Source organism: Giraffa tippelskirchi, chromosome 13, assembly GCF_054371585.1.
Source record: "Giraffa tippelskirchi isolate mGirTip1 chromosome 13, T2T-mGirTip1v1.2.pri, whole genome shotgun sequence".
Lineage (NCBI taxonomy): Eukaryota > Metazoa > Chordata > Mammalia > Artiodactyla > Giraffidae > Giraffa > Giraffa tippelskirchi.
Genome location: NC_137287.1, coordinates 79,382,762 through 79,404,084, shown reverse-complemented (window position 1 = coordinate 79,404,084; position 21,323 = coordinate 79,382,762). Strand labels below are relative to the sequence as shown.

At 39.9% G+C, this 21,323-nt stretch overlaps 1 protein-coding gene across 12 annotated transcripts in view; it reads right to left on the bottom strand.

The window, feature by feature from the left end:
- LOC145533451 (ankyrin repeat domain-containing protein 26-like) overlaps positions 1-20,403 on the bottom strand; it is a 64,525-nt gene extending 44,122 nt beyond the window's left edge. For 5 of the 12 annotated variants that reach the window (XM_081560859.1, XM_081560862.1, XM_081560863.1 and 2 more), the window contains exons 1-7: positions 20,035-20,403; positions 14,915-15,029; positions 14,583-14,756; positions 10,406-10,494; positions 6,250-6,317; positions 2,942-2,975; positions 671-740 (exon numbers count right to left, since the gene is read on the bottom strand). In XM_081560859.1, the coding sequence (XP_081416985.1) occupies positions 671-740; positions 2,942-2,975; positions 6,250-6,317; positions 10,406-10,494; positions 14,583-14,756; positions 14,915-15,029; positions 20,035-20,264 (780 nt within the window). In that variant the 5' untranslated portion in view covers positions 20,265-20,403. Of the gene's footprint in view, positions 1-670; positions 741-2,941; positions 2,976-6,220; positions 6,354-10,405; positions 10,495-14,582; positions 14,757-14,914; positions 15,030-15,214; positions 15,353-20,034 lie in introns of those variants that run through there. The other 7 variants (XM_081560865.1, XM_081560864.1, XM_081560867.1 and 4 more) reach the window with 4 other exon arrangements.
- Positions 20,404-21,323: the final 920 nt, after the last annotated feature.

Sequence of the window (21,323 nt, the reverse complement as noted above, 5' to 3'; positions counted from 1 at the left end):
GCAATTCCATCACCTCCACCTGCTTGTTCCTAGTGATGCTTCCTAAGGCCCACTTGACTTTGCATCCCAGGATGTTTGGCTCTAGGTGAGTGATCACACCATCCTGGTTATCCGGGTTGTGAAGATCTTTTTTGTATAGTTCTGTGTATTCTTGCCACCTTATCTTAATATATTCTGCTTCTGTTAGGAGCATACCATTTCTGTCCTTTATGGTGCCCATCTTTGCATGAAATATTTCCATGGTATCTCTAATTTTTTTGAATACATCTCTAGTCTTTCCCGTTCTGCTGTTTCCCTCTATTTCTTTGCATTGATCGCTGAGGAAGGCTTTCTTATCTCTCCTTGCTATTCTTTGGAACTCTGCATTCAGATGGGAATATCTTTCCTTTTCTCCTTTGCTTTTCGCTTCTCTTCTTTTCCCAGCTATTTGTAAGGCCTCCTCAGACAGCCATTTTGCCTTTTTGCATTTCTTTTTCTTGGGGATGGTCTTGATCACTGCCTCCTGTACAATGTCACAAATATCTGTCCATAGTTCTTCAGGCACTCTGTTTATCAGATCTAATCCTTTGAATCTATTTTTCACTTTCATTGTCTAATCATAAGAGTAAATAAATACTACATGAAACTAAATTCAGAGCAGGAAAATTAATTTCACAACAGAACACTTTACCTTGGTTTTAAAATCTAAGACTTCATCGTTTGATGTAGGCCCTAAATCAACACCAGGTTTAATCGGAAACCTTTAAAGCAAAAACATACAATAAAAATGAATGTCAAATGAAGCAACAGACAAACAATTAATCTCAAAAATATACAAGCAACTTCTGCAGCTGAATTCCAGAAAAATAAATGACCTGATCAAAAAATGGGCCAAAGAACTAAACAGACACTTCTCCAAAGAAGACACACAGATGGCTAACAAACACATGAAAAGATGCTCAACATCACTCATTATTAGAGAAATGCAAATCAAAACCACAATGAGGAATCATTTCACACCAGTCAGAATGGCTGCTATCCAAAAGTCTACAAGCAATAAATGCTGGAGAGGGTGTGGAGAAAAGGGAACCCTCTTACACTGTTGGTGGGAATGCAAACTAGTACAGCCACTATGGAGAACAGTGTGGAGATTCCTTAAAAAACTGGGAATAGAACTGCCATATGACCCAGCAATCCCACTGCTGGGCATACACACCGAGGAAACCAGAATTGAAAGAGATGCTTGTACCCCAATGTTCATCACAGCACTGTTTACAATAGCCAGGACATGGAAGCAACCTAGATGTCCATCAGCAGACGAATGGATAAGGAAGCTGTGGTACATATACACAATGGAATATTACTCAGCCATTAAAAAAAAAATACATTTGAATGGGTTCTATTGAGATCGATGAAATTGGAGCCCATTATACAGAGTGAAGTAAGCCGGAAAGAAAAACACCAATACAGTATACTAATGCATATATATGGAATTTGAAAGATGGTAACGATAACCCTATATGCGAGACAGAATAAGAGACACAGATGCATAGAACAGTCTTATGGACTCTGAGGGAGAAGGTGAGGGTGGGACGTTCTGGGAGAATAGCATTGAAACATGTATATTATCATATGTGAAACAGAACACCATTCCATGCTCGATGCATGAGACAAATGCTCAGGGCTGGGGCAATGGGATGACCCAGAGGGATGGGATGGGGAGGGAGGTGGGTGGGGGGTCCAGGAAGGGGAACACATGTAAACCCATGGCTAATTCATGTCAATGTATGGCAAAAACTACTACAATATTGTAAAGTAATTAGCCCCCAACTAAAATAAATAAATTTATTTAAAAAAAAATGAATGAGTTCATTTCTTTGAACAACAACAAAAAAAAACAAGTGAAAGTTTTCTATATAATAAATGAACTTTCTTGACATGAATAAAATTTGGCCTGTTTTAAAACAGCTTTTTTTTTTTTTAAAGATTTTTTGATATGGACCAGTTTTAAAGTCTTTAGTGAATCTGTTCCAGTGGTGCTTCTATGTTATATTTTGGCTGTCTGACCCTGAGGCATGTGAGATCTTAGCTTCCCTGACTGAATATCGTACCCACACTGCCTACAGTGTGGAAGAAGTCTTATTAACCATCTTAACCGCTGCAACCCTAGGCAAGTCTCCAAAAAAGTTTTTAGTTACCTATTTCTGCTTCCATCTCTCCCAAGCTATGAAATATCCAGTTAATACTCATTCTTAGTTTCCATAACAGAGAGTGACAGCCAATATATTGGCCGAGCCTAAAAATAATTTGTCTTCACCCAAAGTTCTAAGCTGAACAGAAAATCCAATTGATGGATTGAAATAATTTTTGTTTGCCCAAGCTGGAATAAACCTGATGACTTAAAACAAAGTGGAAGAATAGGCTTTTCATTCTCCATTGTCTGTTCCCGGTTCAGAGACTAATCTGAGTCCATCTAAAAGGGGAGTCTAGGTCCGTCAGCAGAGAAACCACTTGTTGAGAAGGCACCAGTTCTCTCCTTTACTCTAAAAGGGAGTACAGGGAGTTTCCCCACAATGTCAAAACTTAAAATGTAGACAAGTCAAAGAACTAATTTATATCTATCTTTAACTTATATGCTATATGGGTACTTCTCAGTCTCTGCTGAGGGGGACATGGGAGTGGACGTGGGAGACATGAAGGCCAACTGTCAAATCACAGGTCAACTCATTTTAATCACGGAATCGCGGGTCAATTCATTAACCTCCTGAAACCAGAGTTGCCTAATTAGGTAAAAGTAGGACACAGCTACTTTACAAAGCTGCTGTGATGACTCTATGAGGTCACAGATGTTAAGCACATAATGCAGTGTCTAACCCAGAGTGCAACGCTCAGCAAACATTAGTTTCTCTTCTCCATGTTCCCTTAGTTAAACACATAATTTAAAACATCCTGAAAATCCTACCTTCTTAAAGAGTCTTCTTCAGAACTCTCATCCACTATTAAAGATAAAAGCAAGACACATTTTAAATCAACAAAAGAAAAATACAGAATATTAAAACCTCAAGACTGATGCTTTGTTTAAAAGTATTCCTTTCAAACCACACCTGGGGACCACACTAGAGGGAACAGTGATTGTACTATACTCGTAGGCCACTAATGCCTAAGAACCACTCCTCCCTTTTATAGTCATCAAATGCAAAACAAAAAAACAAAGAAAGAACTGCTGTTTACAATGACCATAATCTTAACCAAACTCCAAGAGACTGACAGAAAATGATATTATACCATTAATAGAATCAGTACTATAAGCTGACAATAGCACACTTAAACAGCACAGTACTTCTGGACTTCCATTGCCTGGAGCAGTGAACAGAGCCTACAGGTGTCTTGCTGGGACATAACACAACTTCTCTGGCTCTTCAGTTCACAACGAAAACACCCTATCACAGGGAAGCTTCGTCTACAGGCACTGAACTTCAGAGCGTGGTAAAACATAGGAAGCAAAGTCTTCTCTTCCTGGCCCTCTTTCCAAAGGCAAGAGAAGTACGAAAGATGTAGTGATTCCAGGTTTAGAAAGGATAATCTCTTGAAAGGGAGGTGGGGGAGGGCAAACAGGTAAAGGGGGTCAACTCGGTTGTGAGAATGGGGACTAGACTTGTAGTGGTGACCATGCAGTAGGGTACACAGAAGCTGAACTTTTGAAAAAAGTCTAAATACATATATATATATGTGTGTGTGTGTGTGTGTGTGTGTGTATACATATACACACACACTAATATGTTTAAAAACAATCTCTTGAGACTCTCTCCTTCCATTGCTCAAGAGTATCTGGACCACATAGAGCAGGATGGTCCAAGGAGTGCTGTGTACTAGTGAGGGATATCATTATATCAGTCCTATCCATTATATGGCAAATGTTTATAGAAATCATGCTTTTTCAGCTTGGAAGTCATACATCATCACATTCTAAGCTTATGAACAAGGGGAGGGAGGGAAGGACGGAGGGAGCCACGGACTCTGATGCCTTTGGACGACATTTCCCAGAGGTCGTCATGATCTGATGCTGGAGGCATGACTCACATGCAGTGACTCCACGGGAGAGGAGCATGGCAAGCTTGAGCCTGGAGAGCAGGGGCAGTGATTTTTAAATGTTTGCACCCTGTGACATCAGAACAATGTTTAGTACACAAAAGACTCTTGAAAATGATCTGTTTAGTGAACAAATGAACAAATAAGTAAGCATGTTTTCTTTGAAAATTTTGTTTAGAAAAATATAGAAATTAACCAGAGACAACCCTTTTCTATTATGAATGTATTGAAGACCAAGACTCTGTCATCTCTGTATCTCCTCTGACTAATGTATTAAACCAACCTACAGTTCTTTGATAGATGTTTTTGTTGTTCATTCACCAAGTCGTGTCTGATTCTTGCAACCCTATGGACTGCAGCTCACTAGGCTCTTCTGTCCATGGGATTTCCCAGGCAAAAGTACTGGAGTGGATTGTCATTTCCTTCTCCAGGGGATCTTCCCGACACAGGGATCAAACCATATCTCCTGCATTGGCAGGTGGATTCTTTACTACTGAGCCATCTGGGAAGCCCCCTTTGATTAGAAAGAAGTGTACTCAGTTGTAGGTATCCTCAGACACCCTGTACAATGTGCTAGGTGCCACATCGAGTGGACTTAATGCTGTTTTTGTTAATGCAAAGTATTTTTTGTGCTTTTATTAGAAACTGCAGAGTCCCAAGTTGATCTATTTGAATATCTATTATGATAATCTTTTAACTGATGGCAAGAGATCATCTTGTTCTTACAAAACTATACTGTCATGACAATTATCCAACACACAAAAGAAAACATCTGGTCCTAATGAAGTCAACCTACCTCACTCTCTTTGGAACTATAAGGAATGAAGTTGGTGATAGAGACCTGCTTGGTACAACAATAGGCAAAATAACTGGCTCTCAACCAGGCATTGCTTTTCCACCTTCTGTACTGTTGGTATGTATCTTTCAGAAATAATCTCTCACTATTATGCTACACACTGGCTCTGCTTTGCAGTTCTTATTGCTTATCATTTCTTATCCTACCAGGAAGGGATCATTCAGGTTCCCAGTTTTAATGATGGTAACTATTTTAGTGAGACTAATGACTACACAGTAACTACTAACCATTCACTAAATGCAAACCATTTCTAAAAACGAAAGTTCACTTTCATAAGAAGTCCAATTTGATATAACTATAGATGAAATATACATCATACTAACTTAAAATTTTTTTTCTTATTTACACAAAGATCTAATATAGGACTTTAGGGGCCATATTAAATACATGCATTTCTTTTCAGACAATACTGTCTTTGATGTTAAATCACCTACAATTAACTTCTTAAAGAATTATGAATACTAGAGTGTCAGAATACATTTAACAGGAGGCTTCCTGTGTGCTGTTTTCAGTCTTGCATGAATTCTATGTTCCTTAACAGCACCTGAATACAGGTGCCAGACAGCTGGCAAGCCGGCTTTCGGGAATAATAGAAATTCATGTATCTCATTCGTATGGAAATTCCATACGGTGAACAGCAGCCATTTACAAGTCTCTTCCTTTCTAACATGTAAAGTAACTTTTACAAGCCCCTCTCTTGAGAATGAGTCTAGCCTCTGGCTTTCTAGATGACTTGTTAGATTTTTGATCCCTGTCTCTGCTAAAAAGGGCTATTTTGTAAGAGAGTATATATATGCCCACACTATGTTGAATAAATGCCTTTGTTCCACCAGAGCACTGGTCCCCGTGTCTTTCCTCATTTTCTCTCTCTCTCTCTCTCTCACTCTCGCTCTCACTCTCTCTTTCGCTCTCGCTCTCTCTCTCGCTCTCTCCCTCTCTCCCTTTCAGGCTGCTTCCACGGAGCACAGGTGTCCACCGTGTCTACTTATTTACCTGGGCTTTCAAGACCTCTTCGAGAGAGCGCCCTGAACCTACGTAGACGGTGCTAGCTCTTTGTCCTAGAGTTATATTGGCATACTGCGTAAACCAGGGAATATCAGCCTCTTTTCTTCCTTCTTTTACTTTCTTATTGGTCGACTCTGTACCCCCACGTTCCGGTCCATTAAAGGATCACAACACTAGAGTATTAAGAAATTAATTTAAAATATAAAACACACATGCAATTTACACCAATTTTTTCATAGTTCTTTCATTATTGAAACTTCTTCACTCCTACATTATCTATGGTAGAATCACCAAGAGTAATTTGGTATCAGATGACATACCTGGGTTGCTATTTTCAGGAAAAGTTTGAAGTCTCTTTTCTTTATATTCAGAAATCAGTTGGTGACTGCTACGTATTAAAAATGTGATAAATAATATTTTAACACTAATATGAAAAACAACTACCAAATTCTTAGATCATTTCAGACAATGTCAGAGATAATATCAAAACTTCAATTGTCCCATACATTTCAAGTTTCTAAGTTCTTATTTTAGCATGTATTTAAAGGAGAAAGAAAAGGAAGATGAAGTAGTCAAGAAGTGAGGGCAGTACGGCTCCACTAATTAACCAGATTTAGTTTGGCATACGAAAACTCTCTAGAGCTTGCAAATCCTAGCTCTGTAACCAACTGCTCTTTGTTCCTGGAGAAGCTGCTTCTCTTCAGTTCAAAGTCTTCCTCTACACAACTGGGATCTTACTGCCTTATTTCACAAGAGGATTTAATGAGATAATATACCCCCAAAATGCTTGCAGAAACAGTCAAAGAATGGAATAATTTGTTCTTGAACTTTATCGTTGGAACTACTTTGGAATTCCAAGTAAAACCCAATGTGTGTTTTTTCATACATGTAACATTCAAGTGTTTCATGAAACTGTTATTAATTCTGGTGATTAGCTGTTCTTTGTGGTTTGTAATGTAGGGAATCTCAGCTCTTATATAATGTGTACCTAAATTTATTTATAACATATGAATTCACTACATTAGATAACATAATTTTATCCCCCATTATTGCAGCTAATCACACCAAGAGCAGAAAACTAATCACAATCAAGACCTGGCCTGGACCACTACTCTTCCTTCTCTACCTACTCAAACTCTGAACCAGCAGATCTTTCTGACAATGATGTTTAATCTCCATGTTCCTCTCCAATTCACTTGGAAGACATATCCCTACTCTTATGGTGGATACTGGCAAGTTCTAGAGAGGGCTTACCTCTCTGAATTCCAACTATCTTACCTGAGATTTAGGGATTTCTGGTGAATGGGTTCCTTATGGGCAGATTCTGAAAACATTTCAGGTGGAGGCAGATAGGAATCCTTTGGAAGATTTTCATTATTACAGGAAACAGATCCCTTGAGGGGCCAACCATAATTAGGGAATCTCATGCAAGCTGGCACCCATTACTCTGGGAAGGATGACAGGGAACCTGTGACCTAAGAAAAGGTGCCCCCAGAGGAGAGAAAGCTGCCTTGAGGTTCAAGTCTAGATACAAAGCAGAAAGGGAAGGCTGCTCAATCCCTGCAGGAGCACTCGAACCTCTCTGACAGCCTGAAATGGTCTCCACTGACATCTGCTAGCAGAAAAGATAAATAAGAGCCTCAATGGCCCCTCATCGTGAAGATCTAGGCTTACACATGGGCTCCACATAAGGCCTCTGAGTGTGGGGGAAGCTAGGAGGCCCAGCTGCCTGAACTGGGTGCTGGTGCTTTGCAACAGTGACTGAGCGACAAGCATATGTATGAGAACAAAGAAACTCTCACTCTGAAGTCAACATGTGCATCACCATAAAGACTGGGGAACGTGGACCCACAGGGCGGCCTGGGAGCAAAGGTCAATCGTGAGTCAACTGTAGGATGAGTTTCTTTATTTTTTCTTTTAAAATGATTTTATTAAAGGTCTTTATAGAGCAACATCCAGACTTCAAATCCAGCTGCCAAGGAGACCCTGTCAAGACCAGCTGTAGCAGCAGTGCTGCAGCAGTAGAATCAATGCAAGTAACAGAATGATGAGAATGAATTGTTTTTTTTCCCCCCAAATGACTTGTGGAAGAGGACTGTCTTGTTGATCTTAGGGAATCCGCCGAGTTCTTGGAAAATTCAAGCGGGAACGAATAGGGAGGCAAGTCCTCAAGGGAAAACAGGATTTGCTGCTGAACTAAATATTTCAAGACCCAAAGAACTAGTTAGAAATATCACAATTGTGACACTATTTGTATCCCATACCGAGAGGTCACACTTGGAATGAAATGGCTAATGTTAAACTTTCTAAGGATCAAGGTCTATATTTCCTGAGATAAAGCACCCCAAACCCATGGACACAAGCAATTAACTGGCCTTTGCTTGGCTTTCAGCTAATGAGGGGGAACATCTCACCACCATTATCCAAACAAACTGGAACTCTCACTGGTCACATAACAAGTAACAGTTAAAATTATTTTTGGCTGCAGTTTAGTGAGAACTGGCATTTTAATGTGAACACTTACATATTAGAACCACTAATAACAGCATATTCTTCTTCTGCTGCTGCTGCTGCTAAGTCGCTTCAGTCATGTTCAACTCTGTGTGACCCTATAGACGGCAGCCCACCAGCCTCCTCCATCCCTGGGATTCTCCAGGCAAGAACACTGGAGTGGGTTGCCATTTCCTTCTCCAGTGCATGAAAGTGAAAAGTGAAAGTGAAGTCGCTCAGTCGTGTCCGACTCTTAGCGACCCCATGGACTGCAGCCTACTAGGCTCCTCCATCCATGGGATTTTCCAGGTAAGACTGCTGGAGTGGGGTGCCATTGCCTTCTCTGATATTCTTCTGCATTCCATCCAAAAACATCTTGAGAAAAGATGTCAAAACCTTGCTGAAGAAGAAGTCTGACTACATTTGGTGATTCATAATTGACAGCAAGCATGAGGGCTGTTCTAAAACTACAGAGAGATGACTTCAGTCTTAGGAAGTTGAGTTAACTTACTTAAACAGTTAATGTGATATGCTTTACCAAGTGAACATCTTGCCCTTTCATGAAGAACTGACCATTTACAGGCTCAAGTATTCATCTTTGTAAATTACCTCCAAGGCTAAAATGAAGGGATGGAAAAGAAGCCTCCTGTCCCATTGGGATGCCAGGTAGCAGCACTTACTATTTCAAAAGTCCCTGATGGGGACTTCCCTGGTGGGCCAGTGGATAAGACTCCAAGCTCCCTAAGCAGGGGGCCTAGGTTCCATCTCTGGTCAGGGAACTTGATCCCATATGCTGCAACTAAGAGTTCCTACAACTAGGGCCTCATGCAACGAAATAAATAAATGAATATTTTTTAAAAAAAAAATAATTAAGTCCTTGATGGACAAGAAACAATGCTGAGGTCACTTAACTGAGGCAGATGACTATTTAACGGATGAATTCCCCATTTCCTCCTTAGTCTGATATATTCGGCTTCAAAGTCATCTAGAGGTTGGGTTAAGGAAAGGCTACTTGCAGGCTTAAAACAAAAATATTGATAATAATGGGAATAAAAATAGTCATGGTGGCAGTTAATGATGTAGACAAGCATGTGCTAGGCACTAAAAATGAAATACTATATATAAAATCTTTCTTACACACAGCCACCTTTGAAAGATGCATTACTATTCGCCTTTCGTATCAGGAAACTTATTTGCTGATGATAAATACCCCTAATCAGTAGGAAACCTAGGAACTGAACCTAGTCTGAATATAAAGCCCATCATTTTCGTCTGTATCAGCGACCTCTGACTTGTGTTTGTTAAAGGAACTGTTTATCCAATCAAAGCTATCTTTCTTCCTTCTACCTGCATTAAAAATGAAAATATCAAAATGTACTAAAATGAGGAAGGATAAAAACTGATGAGTCCACAGTATCTGGTGACAGCGAGTAATAATCACATTTTTGTGGCTGCTGTTATTTAGTTGCTATGTTGTATCTGACTCTTTTGCAACCTAATAACATCAGCATTCTTCAAATAAAGTAATTTAAAGCAAAGAGTTATCCAAAAGACAAGATCAAGTTTTTTAGGTTTACTATGCATCTTTTAAAAATATATACACACAAAGTAGAGGTTAGAGAATTCTTTTAAAAGAATTAAGAAACTCGATACTGTCATGAGGTAAACTAAAAAGCAGAATCCATATTTTATAAAGCTAATAAAACTAATATGAAATCCCTCAGCTATTACAAGATCGATCAAACAAACAAGCAAACAAAAAAACAGGTTGCATATGACATCAGTCAATATTATACAGGAATATGAATCCTGCTATATATTCCTGCTATATATATTGTTCATGATTCCCAGTCAGAATAATTGATTTTCTACCTGAGTGATGATGTGTTGATCACAAATGAATCCTTTTATTCATTTAATCTTGATATTACCATCCTAGAACAGCACCAAGGGTTTGAAAAAGAAAAAGAAAAAGAACAACAGTACCTTTGTATATTTGCTTCTTTCTTTACTAAAAACTCCACCATTTGCTCTCTCCTCTCATGTATAGCAAGCAGGAGTGGTGTGAGGTCATCCTGTAAAACAGGGAAAACCATTTCTAATGTACACAGTTAACCTATTTCTAAACTGAAATTAAAATTGTGCAATAGATTCTCTGAACTTAAAAATATAATTCAGAAAGTAAATAAAAGAGAGCCCCCTCCTCCTCATCCCCCTGTGCACCTTCTTTCTCTTTAATATGCTCCTCCTCTGGACCTTCCCTGGTGGTCCAGTGGCTAAGAGTCAAGCTCCCAATGCAGGGGGTCTGGGTATCATTTAGCTACTATATCAACTGCATATTTTAGGAACAATGCTGAGGCAGAAATATATAATATTATCTGTAGCATGCGCAACCTATCCAAGGATGACCATGAGTAAACTCAAAAGATTTCCAGACATTACAGTGGGAATATTACTCTACATGAACATGCAAAGAGAGAATTTTTTTTTTTTTCAAAGAATCAACTGTGGGAACCATGTTTTACTGCTTTCTCAGAAATGTCTCCTAGAATTTAATCTTACTCAGTCTCTCTCCCTTGCTTGCTCTTTCCACCATCCTTAAGTTAGACATTCTGCCTGACAGGTCTGCATTAGCTAGATGCTATCTGCAGGCAAAATGAGTGCCCCCTCACCCTCTTATTTTCAAAGACCCTTCTTGATGACTCTCATGTGATTACCACTAGACCACAGGGAGGAAGCTTCCAAAATCCCAGAGTTCTGGTGTCTGTATTGCTTTACTGCTCTTAGTTAAAGATTACAACATAAGTTACCAATGAACATGCACTCAACATTTTCTCGGGGAGCTGCTCTTCCATGAGCTCTCCCTGCGCTGTCTCTTATAATCTTGTGTGTTTGTGAGAATTATTCAGTGTGAAACCACCACAACCAACTAAAAAATTCTAATTTGAAAAATTCAACCCATTCTTAAGAGATTTTTTAAAATATGAAATCAATTATAGATTAATTAGACTGTCTTTAAAACCTTGAAATACTTGTCAAAATAAACTATAAATAAAAAATTGGGAACTCAAATGCTTATGGAGGGAAAGCCGATGACCTGAGTAAGAGAAAAAGCAAGGTGAGACCGGTAAACCTGAGAACACATGCCCCATACAGAAGAGGTGGCCTCTGCACGCAGACCAAACAGTAGGATGGACTCAAGGGGGTCCAGATTTGGTCCTTGGAGAAACCTGAACTGCAGACTTCTGCATGAGTCTCCTAAATTTTAAATGTTGACTCAGTGTGTGTAGGTAAACTAAACATATCCAAGGGCCAAGTTTGGCCTATGGCCTACTTTTGGTTTTATGTTTGCTGCTTTCAAACAGGTGGGTATAAAAAGCAAATATTTGTATGTGAAAACTTCCCTTTCTTTAGTATCATACATTTCACAAAAAAAGTGGGTCCCAATATGTAATAAATATGGCTATTAAGACTCATAATTCAATTAAACATAAATTCTTTTAAAAAGACTCATAATTCACAATCAAGAATGTTTCCACTGCCTGTTGAAACTACAATCTATCTCTAGAATTCTTCTAGATTGTTAATCAAATAGATAATGAGTTCCCAAGCCTCTTGAAAATAAATGTTTAAAACAATTCCCATCTGTACTGTTACTAACTTCATGGGTTTTAAAGCTCTCATTTGCTTATGCCAGGGATCAGCAAATCTAACAGACACACTGCAAGAGTCTGTCCTGCAGCTGACACCAAAAGAAGGCACATGAGTTACTATTACTGCAGTCAGGAAAACCCTATTGGTAACAAACATCTGTTGACCTAATGACCTGGATGATAAGAGAAGGTGCAACATCCTTACAGGGTCAGACTCTACAGACAAAGTGACTTCCCATAAGCAAATCGCTAAAGACTCTTGCAGTGCCACTGAATGATGAGTAGTTGAAAGGAAAAGGAGTTATCATTCAAGCCAATACATATTGCCAAAGATATTCCTTTTAACGTCTCAATCACAAGGGCAGAGAAAAAGTCAGGCTAATATTGTTGGAAAGGAGGGAGCTGATGGAAGTAGCTAGCACTGATCAAATCCAACTCTTCTAGAGACTACTTTTTTTGTGTGATAGGTGCATTTAGAAATTACATGTATTCACTCCATAGTTATTCATGAAGGATTGGATCAGAATCTCAAGGGAATAGTTCTAAATACACACGTCCAAGCATTCCTCAATTTATTCAGTCAAAATCTTCAGGGAACAGCCTAGGCTTGTAAATTTTTTTAATCAGTTTTCCCAAGTAATTGTGGTTCGGCAGCACAATCTAGCCAACAATTAGGGAAGCAAGTACTCCAGTCTCACCTCTTACCCACAAGGCCAATTTCTTCTCTTACTTGAGGATTTGAATAAAAAAGAAAAGTGTAACAGGTAAGAGTCATCAAAACTGCAAATTTTTAAAATTTTCCTGGGTAAGCAGTGGTAGAACAGGGACTAATAAACCCAAAAGGCAATCTGATCTCATTATTTATAAACCCCTTACTTTCCATCAAGACATTCTAGATTGAAGAGCAGAGTCAAGACTCTTATCTATGTGGCGATTTCTCCCAGAATAGGATAATATATCAGTTAATTATTTGTTCTTCTCTTCTAATTCCCACTTAATCGCCACCTGTCCACTGCCAGTCTGTTTTGCTCAGAGTCTTCTTAAAACTGGTATCTAGGAAAGTTTACAATTCACTCACTCTCTTGTTCAAAATAACAACTATTATCCCTGAAGACTGAAAAGCACCTTACAGAAATACATGAACTGAAGGGAATAAAAAGCACAAACTAAAGTCTCAGGAATTCTTTGGTGGTCCAGTGGCTGGGTGTCAGTGCTCCCAGTAAAGGGGGCCTGGCTCTGACCCCTGGTCGGGAAACTAGATGCTGGATGCCCAGCACAACCAAATAAATAAATATTAAAATAAATAAATCCTCTTCTTGGCATTTCCCAACTGCCAAAATTCCAACTTGACTTGCATTTTTCACTTGCTCGCTCCTTTTCCTTTCCTTTTACCCTCTTAAGACTTGGGCAATGAGAGAGAAATCATGTTTATATAAATCATTTTTCATAAAATGGGAATTTGTGAACAGCAGCAAGATTTATATTATGTTGTAAAATCCTTTTGTTATGTTTGAACTTTAAGACAAAGTCTACTGCTGAGGCAAACTTTGCTTTACTGTGTTATTTTAGACTAATTAGAAAAAAAAAATTAAGTAGGGGAAAATATTTGGAAAATATTTTACCTTTAACAAGTGCAGTGTTATCACAAATATCTGCCATAAACACATAAAGGAATGCTTTACTCTCTAATTCTTGAGAAATATCATGATTTAAAGTGAAGTCTTAGACAATTTGGTTCCTTCAAAATACTTTCACTCAGGGAAGACTGGAGCTTCCAAACACAGAAAACTGAGCCCGCCTGTGAGAGTGGAGGGAGTTCCTGGCGGGGCTGCGGAGGCCGGACTTCACATGCTTCCCAAAGAAAGAGTAGGAGAGGCAGCTACGCCATCACCAGCTCCCCAGGCACAGCTGCAACCCCCTGGAGCAGCTCCCCAGGGATGAGTGTGGAAGACCACGAGGTGTGTCTGGTGAACCAAGTGGTCACCAGCACAAGTGAACACCCCTGCTGGGTGTCAAACATAACCTGACCCACCTAGCCAGATCTTAGAACCCGGGGTCCTGGACGGCTCAGGGCTCCAGGCCTGCTGCCTCCCAGGCCCACTTGCACTCACCCAGCTCCCCCTTCTGGGCACTGGGTCTCCTTCCTCCGCTGCCCACCCCCAGTGGTGCACATTCCCTGAACCCCTGTAAACAGCCAGTCCCTACATCACTTCACTCCCCTCAGGCCTTCATTTTTTGTGGGCTCTGAGCCTACCGCCTACTCCCAGGCACATGGGAAAATCTTCCTTCTAGGGTAGCAGGGTGGCTGGGAGACAGAGCTTTGCGCTTTCTGTGGGCACCAACTTTTTTCACCCCCGCCCCCAGACTTGGGTTTGGAGTTGTTTCCATGGTAACAGGGCCTGATGGACACTATTCAGTTTACCTATTTACATACTGTTGTAAATAAAACACTTGTAGATTAAAAAAAATGCATCACAAATATTTTGTAAATAAAGTTAGCTGACCAATACCTTGTTCCTGGCGTCTATATTGGCGTCATAGGAAAGCAGCTTTGCTGCTATTGATAAATTCTGCCAAAAGGCAGCATAGTGGAGAGCGGTGTTGCCATAGACGTCCATGACATTTGGGTCAGCACCATGCTCCAGCAGAAGAGTTGCACACTCCTCCTCTTGGCATTCTACGGCCTGTTAGGGTTGTGCCAAGAAACAGAGTGTAAATTCTAGGAATTCAAAATAAATAGTCCACAAGCTTCACCAGTTTGCTATACTTAAATGAGTTAAGTTTACTTTTAGTCTCAGTAAATCACACCCATCTCATGTGGATATGGTTCGCTGCCCCATACCTTCATCAGTGCTGTCCTCTTTTCATTGTCACAGAGGTTAAGCAGGCATTTTCTCTCCAGGAGGAGAGCTACCACCGCTGAATGGCCATTGGCACAGGCCAAGTGGAGCGCAGTCCTACAAAAGCGAGACCAGTTTTTAGGAAACTGTAGTGTTACTGTTTCAGAACAAACGAATTGAAAACATTCAATAGCATGCCATTCCTATTGCTCTAAAACAAATACTTCGTTCCTATTGCTCTAAAACAAATTTCATTTTCTTCTGGAGAAAGAACAGTATATATTAGCTTTAGCTCTTCTTACCACAGTAATGAAAGAACAATCTACTTGAATAGAATGAGAATGACCTTGAGATTCAGCTCAACTTGGGTTTGTATTTGACTTTCACTCTGTCACTTATTAGCCATTGCTTGGCCTCTCTGTGCCTCAATTTCCTCATCAACAAATGGAGAGGGAGTAGTAGTTATCTCACAGGACAGCACTGTGATGCTTAAATGAGATCCATGCAAAGGGTTCAGAATGGTTCCTGGCACAGATGACAGCTCAGTAATTGTTAGGTAATATTATCATATTTATTACTATGACTACTATTTTACAAGGACAACATCTCAATGAAGTCAAAGGATATGACACATCCTTTGCAGATATATTTTGAGGATTAGAGACAACATTGTACTTCGATGATTCTAATATCCTCATTTTCTCACATTTTAACATCTCTGACATTGGAATGAAATTTATAATTCACAATGTCTGTACAACTATAATTAGTAGCATTTTTGTTTGTTCCTTGCTTATTTTTCCTGTTGGTCTAATTATCATAAGGTCTTTTTGCTTAAAGTTGCTTTTTTTAAAGTATTGATGATGCATATTATATATTATTATATATTACAGGTACACAACATAGTGATTCTCAATTTTTATAGATTATGCTCCATTTAAATTTATTATAAGCTATAGCCTATATTCCCTATGGTGTACAATATATCCTGGTAGCTTGCAGGATTTTAGTTCCCCCACCAGGAATCGAACGCCGGGCCCACAGCAGTGAGTCTTAACCACTGGACTGCCAAGGAACTCCCAAGATTCCCTTGACTTCTGAAAGGGCTGAAAGTTGTCAGAAGATATCAATCCTCAAAAAAAAAAAACTGAAAGCTACAAATTATTTTTATCTGTACTACATTCCTACTAGTGCCAAAAAGACCAGCCCTGTCTGCTAATCCGACTTGCCTATAGACAGCTTGGTTGACACAGAGTTTTAAATTTTTTGTTGTTGTTAAAATGTTAATTCAACCTCCAGATTTCTTTTCCTTTTTTATTTTTTTTGTGCCAAAATCCAAGAAACTCCAGAATTCTTCTTAGCGAGGTCTTTGGGGTGGGAGGGAGGCTCACAGGAAGGGGACAGATGTATACTTAGTACTGATTTATGATGTTATACAGCAGAAATCAACACAACATTGTAAAGCAATTATTCTCCAATTAAAAAACATTGAGGTTAAGAAACACTAGGAAAAAAAGAAGGTCTCTGTCAGCAGGAAAAAAATGTATAAATAGGAATTTGAGTTTTCTTCTGGTACTTTTCTCACTGTGCATATTTAAAATGTTTGATCTACACTCCATCTGAAACTTTTTGGTGAGATAAAAATCTAGTTACTTTTCTATTTTATCAGGTTATTTCTCCACCATCTACACACAATTTATCTTTTCTAACAGAAAATGTCATCAGTATCAAGTTCTAGAGATTTACATACATTTGGGTGTTTGGGCATTTTCTATTCTGTTCCATTCATTTATCTATCCCCTTTTCAGTTCAGTTCAGTTCAGTCGCTCAGTCGTGTCCGACTCTCTGCGACCCCATGAATTGCAGCACGCCAGGCCTCTCTGTCCATCACCAACTCCCAGAGTCTACCCAAACCCATGTTCATCGAGTCGGTGATGCCATCCAACCATCTCATCCTCTGTCGTCCCCTTCTCCTCCCGCCCCCAATCCTACCCAGCATTAGGGTCTTTTCCAATGAGTCAACCCTTCGCATGAGGTGGCCAAAGTATTGGAGCTTCAGCTTCAACATCAGACCTTCCAATGAACACCCAGGATTGATCTCTTTTAGGATGGATTGATTGGATCTCCTTGCAGTCCAAGAAACTCTCAAGAGTCTTCTCCAACACCACAGTTCAAAAGCATCAATTCTGCGGCGCTCAGCTTTCTTCACCGTCCAACTCTCACATCCATACATGACAACTGGAAAAACCATAGTCTTGACTAGATGGACTTTTGTTGGCAAAGTAATGTCTCTGCTTTTAAACATGCTATCTAGGTTGGCCATAACCTTCCTTCCAAGCAGTAAGCGTCTTTTAATTTCATGGCTGCAGTCACCATCAGCAGTGATTCTGGAGCCCAAAAAAGTAAAGTCTGACACTGTTTCCACTGTTTCCCCATCTATTTCCCATGGAGTGATGGGACCAGATGCCATGATCTTAGTTTTCTGAACGTTGAGCTTTAAGCCAACTTTTTCACTCTCCTCCTTCACCTTCATCAAGAGGCTCTTTAGTTCTTCTTCACTCTCTGCCATAAGGGTGGTGTCATCCGCATATCTGAGGTTGTTGATATTTCTCCCGGCAATCTTGATTCCAGCTTGTGTTTCTTCCAGCCCAGCGTTTCTCATGATGTACTCTGCATATAAGTTAAATAAGTAGGGTGACAATATACAGCCTTGACGTATTCCTTTTCCTATTTGGAACCAGTCTGTTGTTCCATGTCCAGTTCTAACTGTTGCTTCCTGACCTGCATACAGGTTTCTCAAGAGACAGGTCAGATGATCTGGTATTCCCATCTCTTTCAGAATTTTCCACAGTTTATTGTGATCCACACAGTCAAAGGCTTTGGCATAGTCAATAAAGCAGAAATAGATGTTTTTCTGGAACTCTCTTGCTTTTTCGATGATCCAGCGCATATTGGCAATTTGATCTCTGGTTCCTCTGCCTTTTCTAAAACCAGCTTGAACATCTGGAAGTTCACGGTTCACGTATTGCTGAAGCCTGGCTTGGAGAATTTTGAGCATTACTTTACTAGCATGTGAGATGAGTGCAATTGTGCGGTAGTTTGAGCATTCTTTGGCATTGCCTTTCTTTGGGATTGGAACGAAGACTGACCTTTTCCAGTCCTGTGGCCACTGCTGAGTTTTCCAAATTTGCTGGCATATCGAGTGCAGCACTTTCACAGCATCACCTTTGAGGATTTGAAATAGCTCAACTGGAATTCCATCACCTCCACTAGCTTTGTTCGTAGTGATGCTTTCTAAGGCCCACTTGACTTCACATTCCAGGATGTCTGGCTCTAGGTGAGTGATCACACCATCGTGATTATCTGGGTCGTGAAGATCTTTTTTGTACAGTTCTTCTGTGTATTCTTGCCACCTCTTCTTAACATCTTCTGCTTCTGTTAGGTCCATACCATTTCTGTCCTTTATCGAGCCTATCTTTGCATGAAATGTTCCCTTGGTATCTCTAATTTTCTTGAAGAGGTCTCTAGTCTTTCCCAATCTGTTGTTTTCCTCTATTTGTTTGCACTGATCGCTGAGGAAGGCTTTCTTATCTCTCCTTGCTATTCTTTGGAACTCTGCATTCAGATGAGAATATCTTTCCTTTTCTCCTTTGCTTTTCACTTCTCTTCTCTTCCCAGCTATCTGTAAGGCCTCCTCAGACAGCCATTTTGCTTTTTTGCATTTCTTTTCCATGGGGATTTTCTTGATCCCTGTCTCCTGTACAATGTCACGAACCTCTGTCCATAGTTCATCAGGCATTCTGTCTATCAGGTCTAGTCCCTTAAATCTATTTGTCACTTCCACTGTATACTCATAAGGGATTTGATCTAGGTCATACCTGAATGGTCTAGTGGTTTTCCCTACTTTCTTCAATTTAAGTCTGAATTTGGCAATAAGCAGTTCATGATCTGAGCCACAGTCTGCTCCTGGTCTTGTTTTTGCTGACTGTATAGAGCTTCTCCATCTTTGGCTGCAAAGAATATAATCAATCTGATTTCGGTGTTGACCATCTGGTGATGTCCATGTGTAGAGTCTTCTCTTGTGTTGTTGGAATAGGGTGTTTGCTATTACCAGTGCGTTCTCGTGGCAAAACTCTATTAGCCTTTGCCCTGCTTCATTCTGTACCCCAAGGCCAAACCTGCCTGTTACGCCAGGTGTTTCTTGACTTCCTACTTTTGCATTCCAGTCCCCTATAATGAAAAGGACATCTTTTTTGGATGTTAGTTCTAGATCCCCTTTTCAGTTGTCAGTAAATGAATATTTTGTGGGCACTTACAGCACATTTTGGTATCAAAAAGGGCAAGTCTTAGTCTACCACGTACAATTTTAATTTCATCACAAAAATTAAAGACAGCATATATAACCCTAAATGTTTAAAATCATGATATGTTGATTTGGTTTAAGTACAGAAAGACCATACATCCTAAGAAAATGTCTTTCTATTCCTACTTCAAAGCTGTCTTCTGAGGTCCTTCAGCAAAGAACATATATACCTAAGTGTACACTGATATAAAACAGATATTGAATTGTACCTGAAGAATTTTTAATCCAGAAGTTGATCTGTCATGGGAATTATTTTGCTCACTAGGCAGTTTTTTGTAATATATAACCTTATGGTATAAAAATGTGTACATTAAAAATAAGATGCTGACACCATCAGAAATCTGTCCACTGCCATGATCCACAATAGGCGATCCATGAAAAAGTGTTTCCATAAATCACATGAGAAAAAATGTGAGAGCCAGGAGGTTCCAGAAGTTTTCTTGAAGGCTATAGAACTTGAGAGCTCTTACTTATGAGTACATCATGCTAACCCATGCAAATAAAAAGTAGGAGGAAGACAGAAAAAACAGATGCTATTCATGTTTCATTTCATTTCTGTGACTACTGACATTCAGTTAAATGACTTCAAAATGATCAGCAAGATGTCCTATAAGGGGAATTACAAGTGAGTCTGAAACCAGCTAAGGCTTTTTGCTGCCTATAAAGTCTTCGGTGTGCTGGATCCCAGGAAGGTGTCCAAGAGCCTTGGAGGGGAAACTCACAGGAGGGACCCCTGCCAGGCCCTTCCACCCCGCTTACCTGTTCATCTTGTCCCTGTCGTTCAGGCCATTCTTCCCAAGCAACAGAATCTGCTGCACTTTGGCAATGTTGCCTACACTGGCAGCTTTGTGGATCTTTCCAAGGTCCTTGTCTCGGATGCGGTACCCGGGCTGGAAGTTGATTCTATGACCACTGTCTCTCACCGGGTTGATGGAGGAGCCAAAGGGCGAGATGCCCTTCTTACTCCTGAAGTCAAAACTCTTCTTCATCGCAGAGCGTACAAGCTCCAAACACACCTCACCTCCCCCTCAGCTCTTCAGAGTCCCCTAAACCCAACACAAGCACTACAGGTAAGCCAGAGCAGTCCTGCCACAACCTCCCAGCTGGGAAGCTCAACAGTTTAGAATCTTTCAACCCAGAATGATCGTTGCTAAGCGACACCTTGAAACACATTGCCCGTGCGCACAGTGGCTTGGTGTGCCAGACTGACAAGTGTACATGTGCAAGAACTATAAGTTCATTTTCTGAAAGAAACAAACAATATCAATAAACCCTTACCTAAACTAAGAAGGAAAGACAGGAAGCTGAAATAAACACAGAAATCAAAGCGACATTAAAACTATATAACTGTCAAAATAACTATACTACCCAAAACAATCTACAGATTCAGTGCAATTTCTATCAAATTACCAATGGCATTTTTCACAGAACTAGAACAAAAAATTTTACAATGTGTATGGAAACAGAAGACCCCAAATAGCCAAAGCAATCTTGAGAAAGAAAAGCAAGAGATGACAGAATCAGGGACCCTGACTTCAGCCTACTCTGCAAGCTTCAGTAATCAAAACACTGGTCCTAGCACAAAAACAGAAATATATTGAATGATCAATGGAACAAGTCAGAAAGTCCAGAGAGAAACCTCTGCCCAGTGGTCAATTAATCTAGGATAAAGGAGGCAAGACTATACAAAGGAGCAAAGACAGCCTCTTCAACAAGTGGTGATAAGAAACTCAACAGCTACAAAAAATAAACGACCCGATCAAAAAATGGGCCAAAGAACTAAACAGACATTTCTCCAAAGAAGACATACAGATGGCTAACAAACACATGAAAAGATGCTCAACATCACTCATTATTAGAGAAATGCAAATCAAAACCACAATGAGGTATCATTTCACACCAGTCAGAATGGCTGCTATCCAAAAGTCTACAAGCAATAAATGCTGGAGAGGGTGTGGAGAAAAGGGAACCCTCTTACACTGTTGGTGGGAATGCAAACTAGTACAGCCACTATGGAGAACAGTGTGGAGATTCCTTAAAAAACTGGG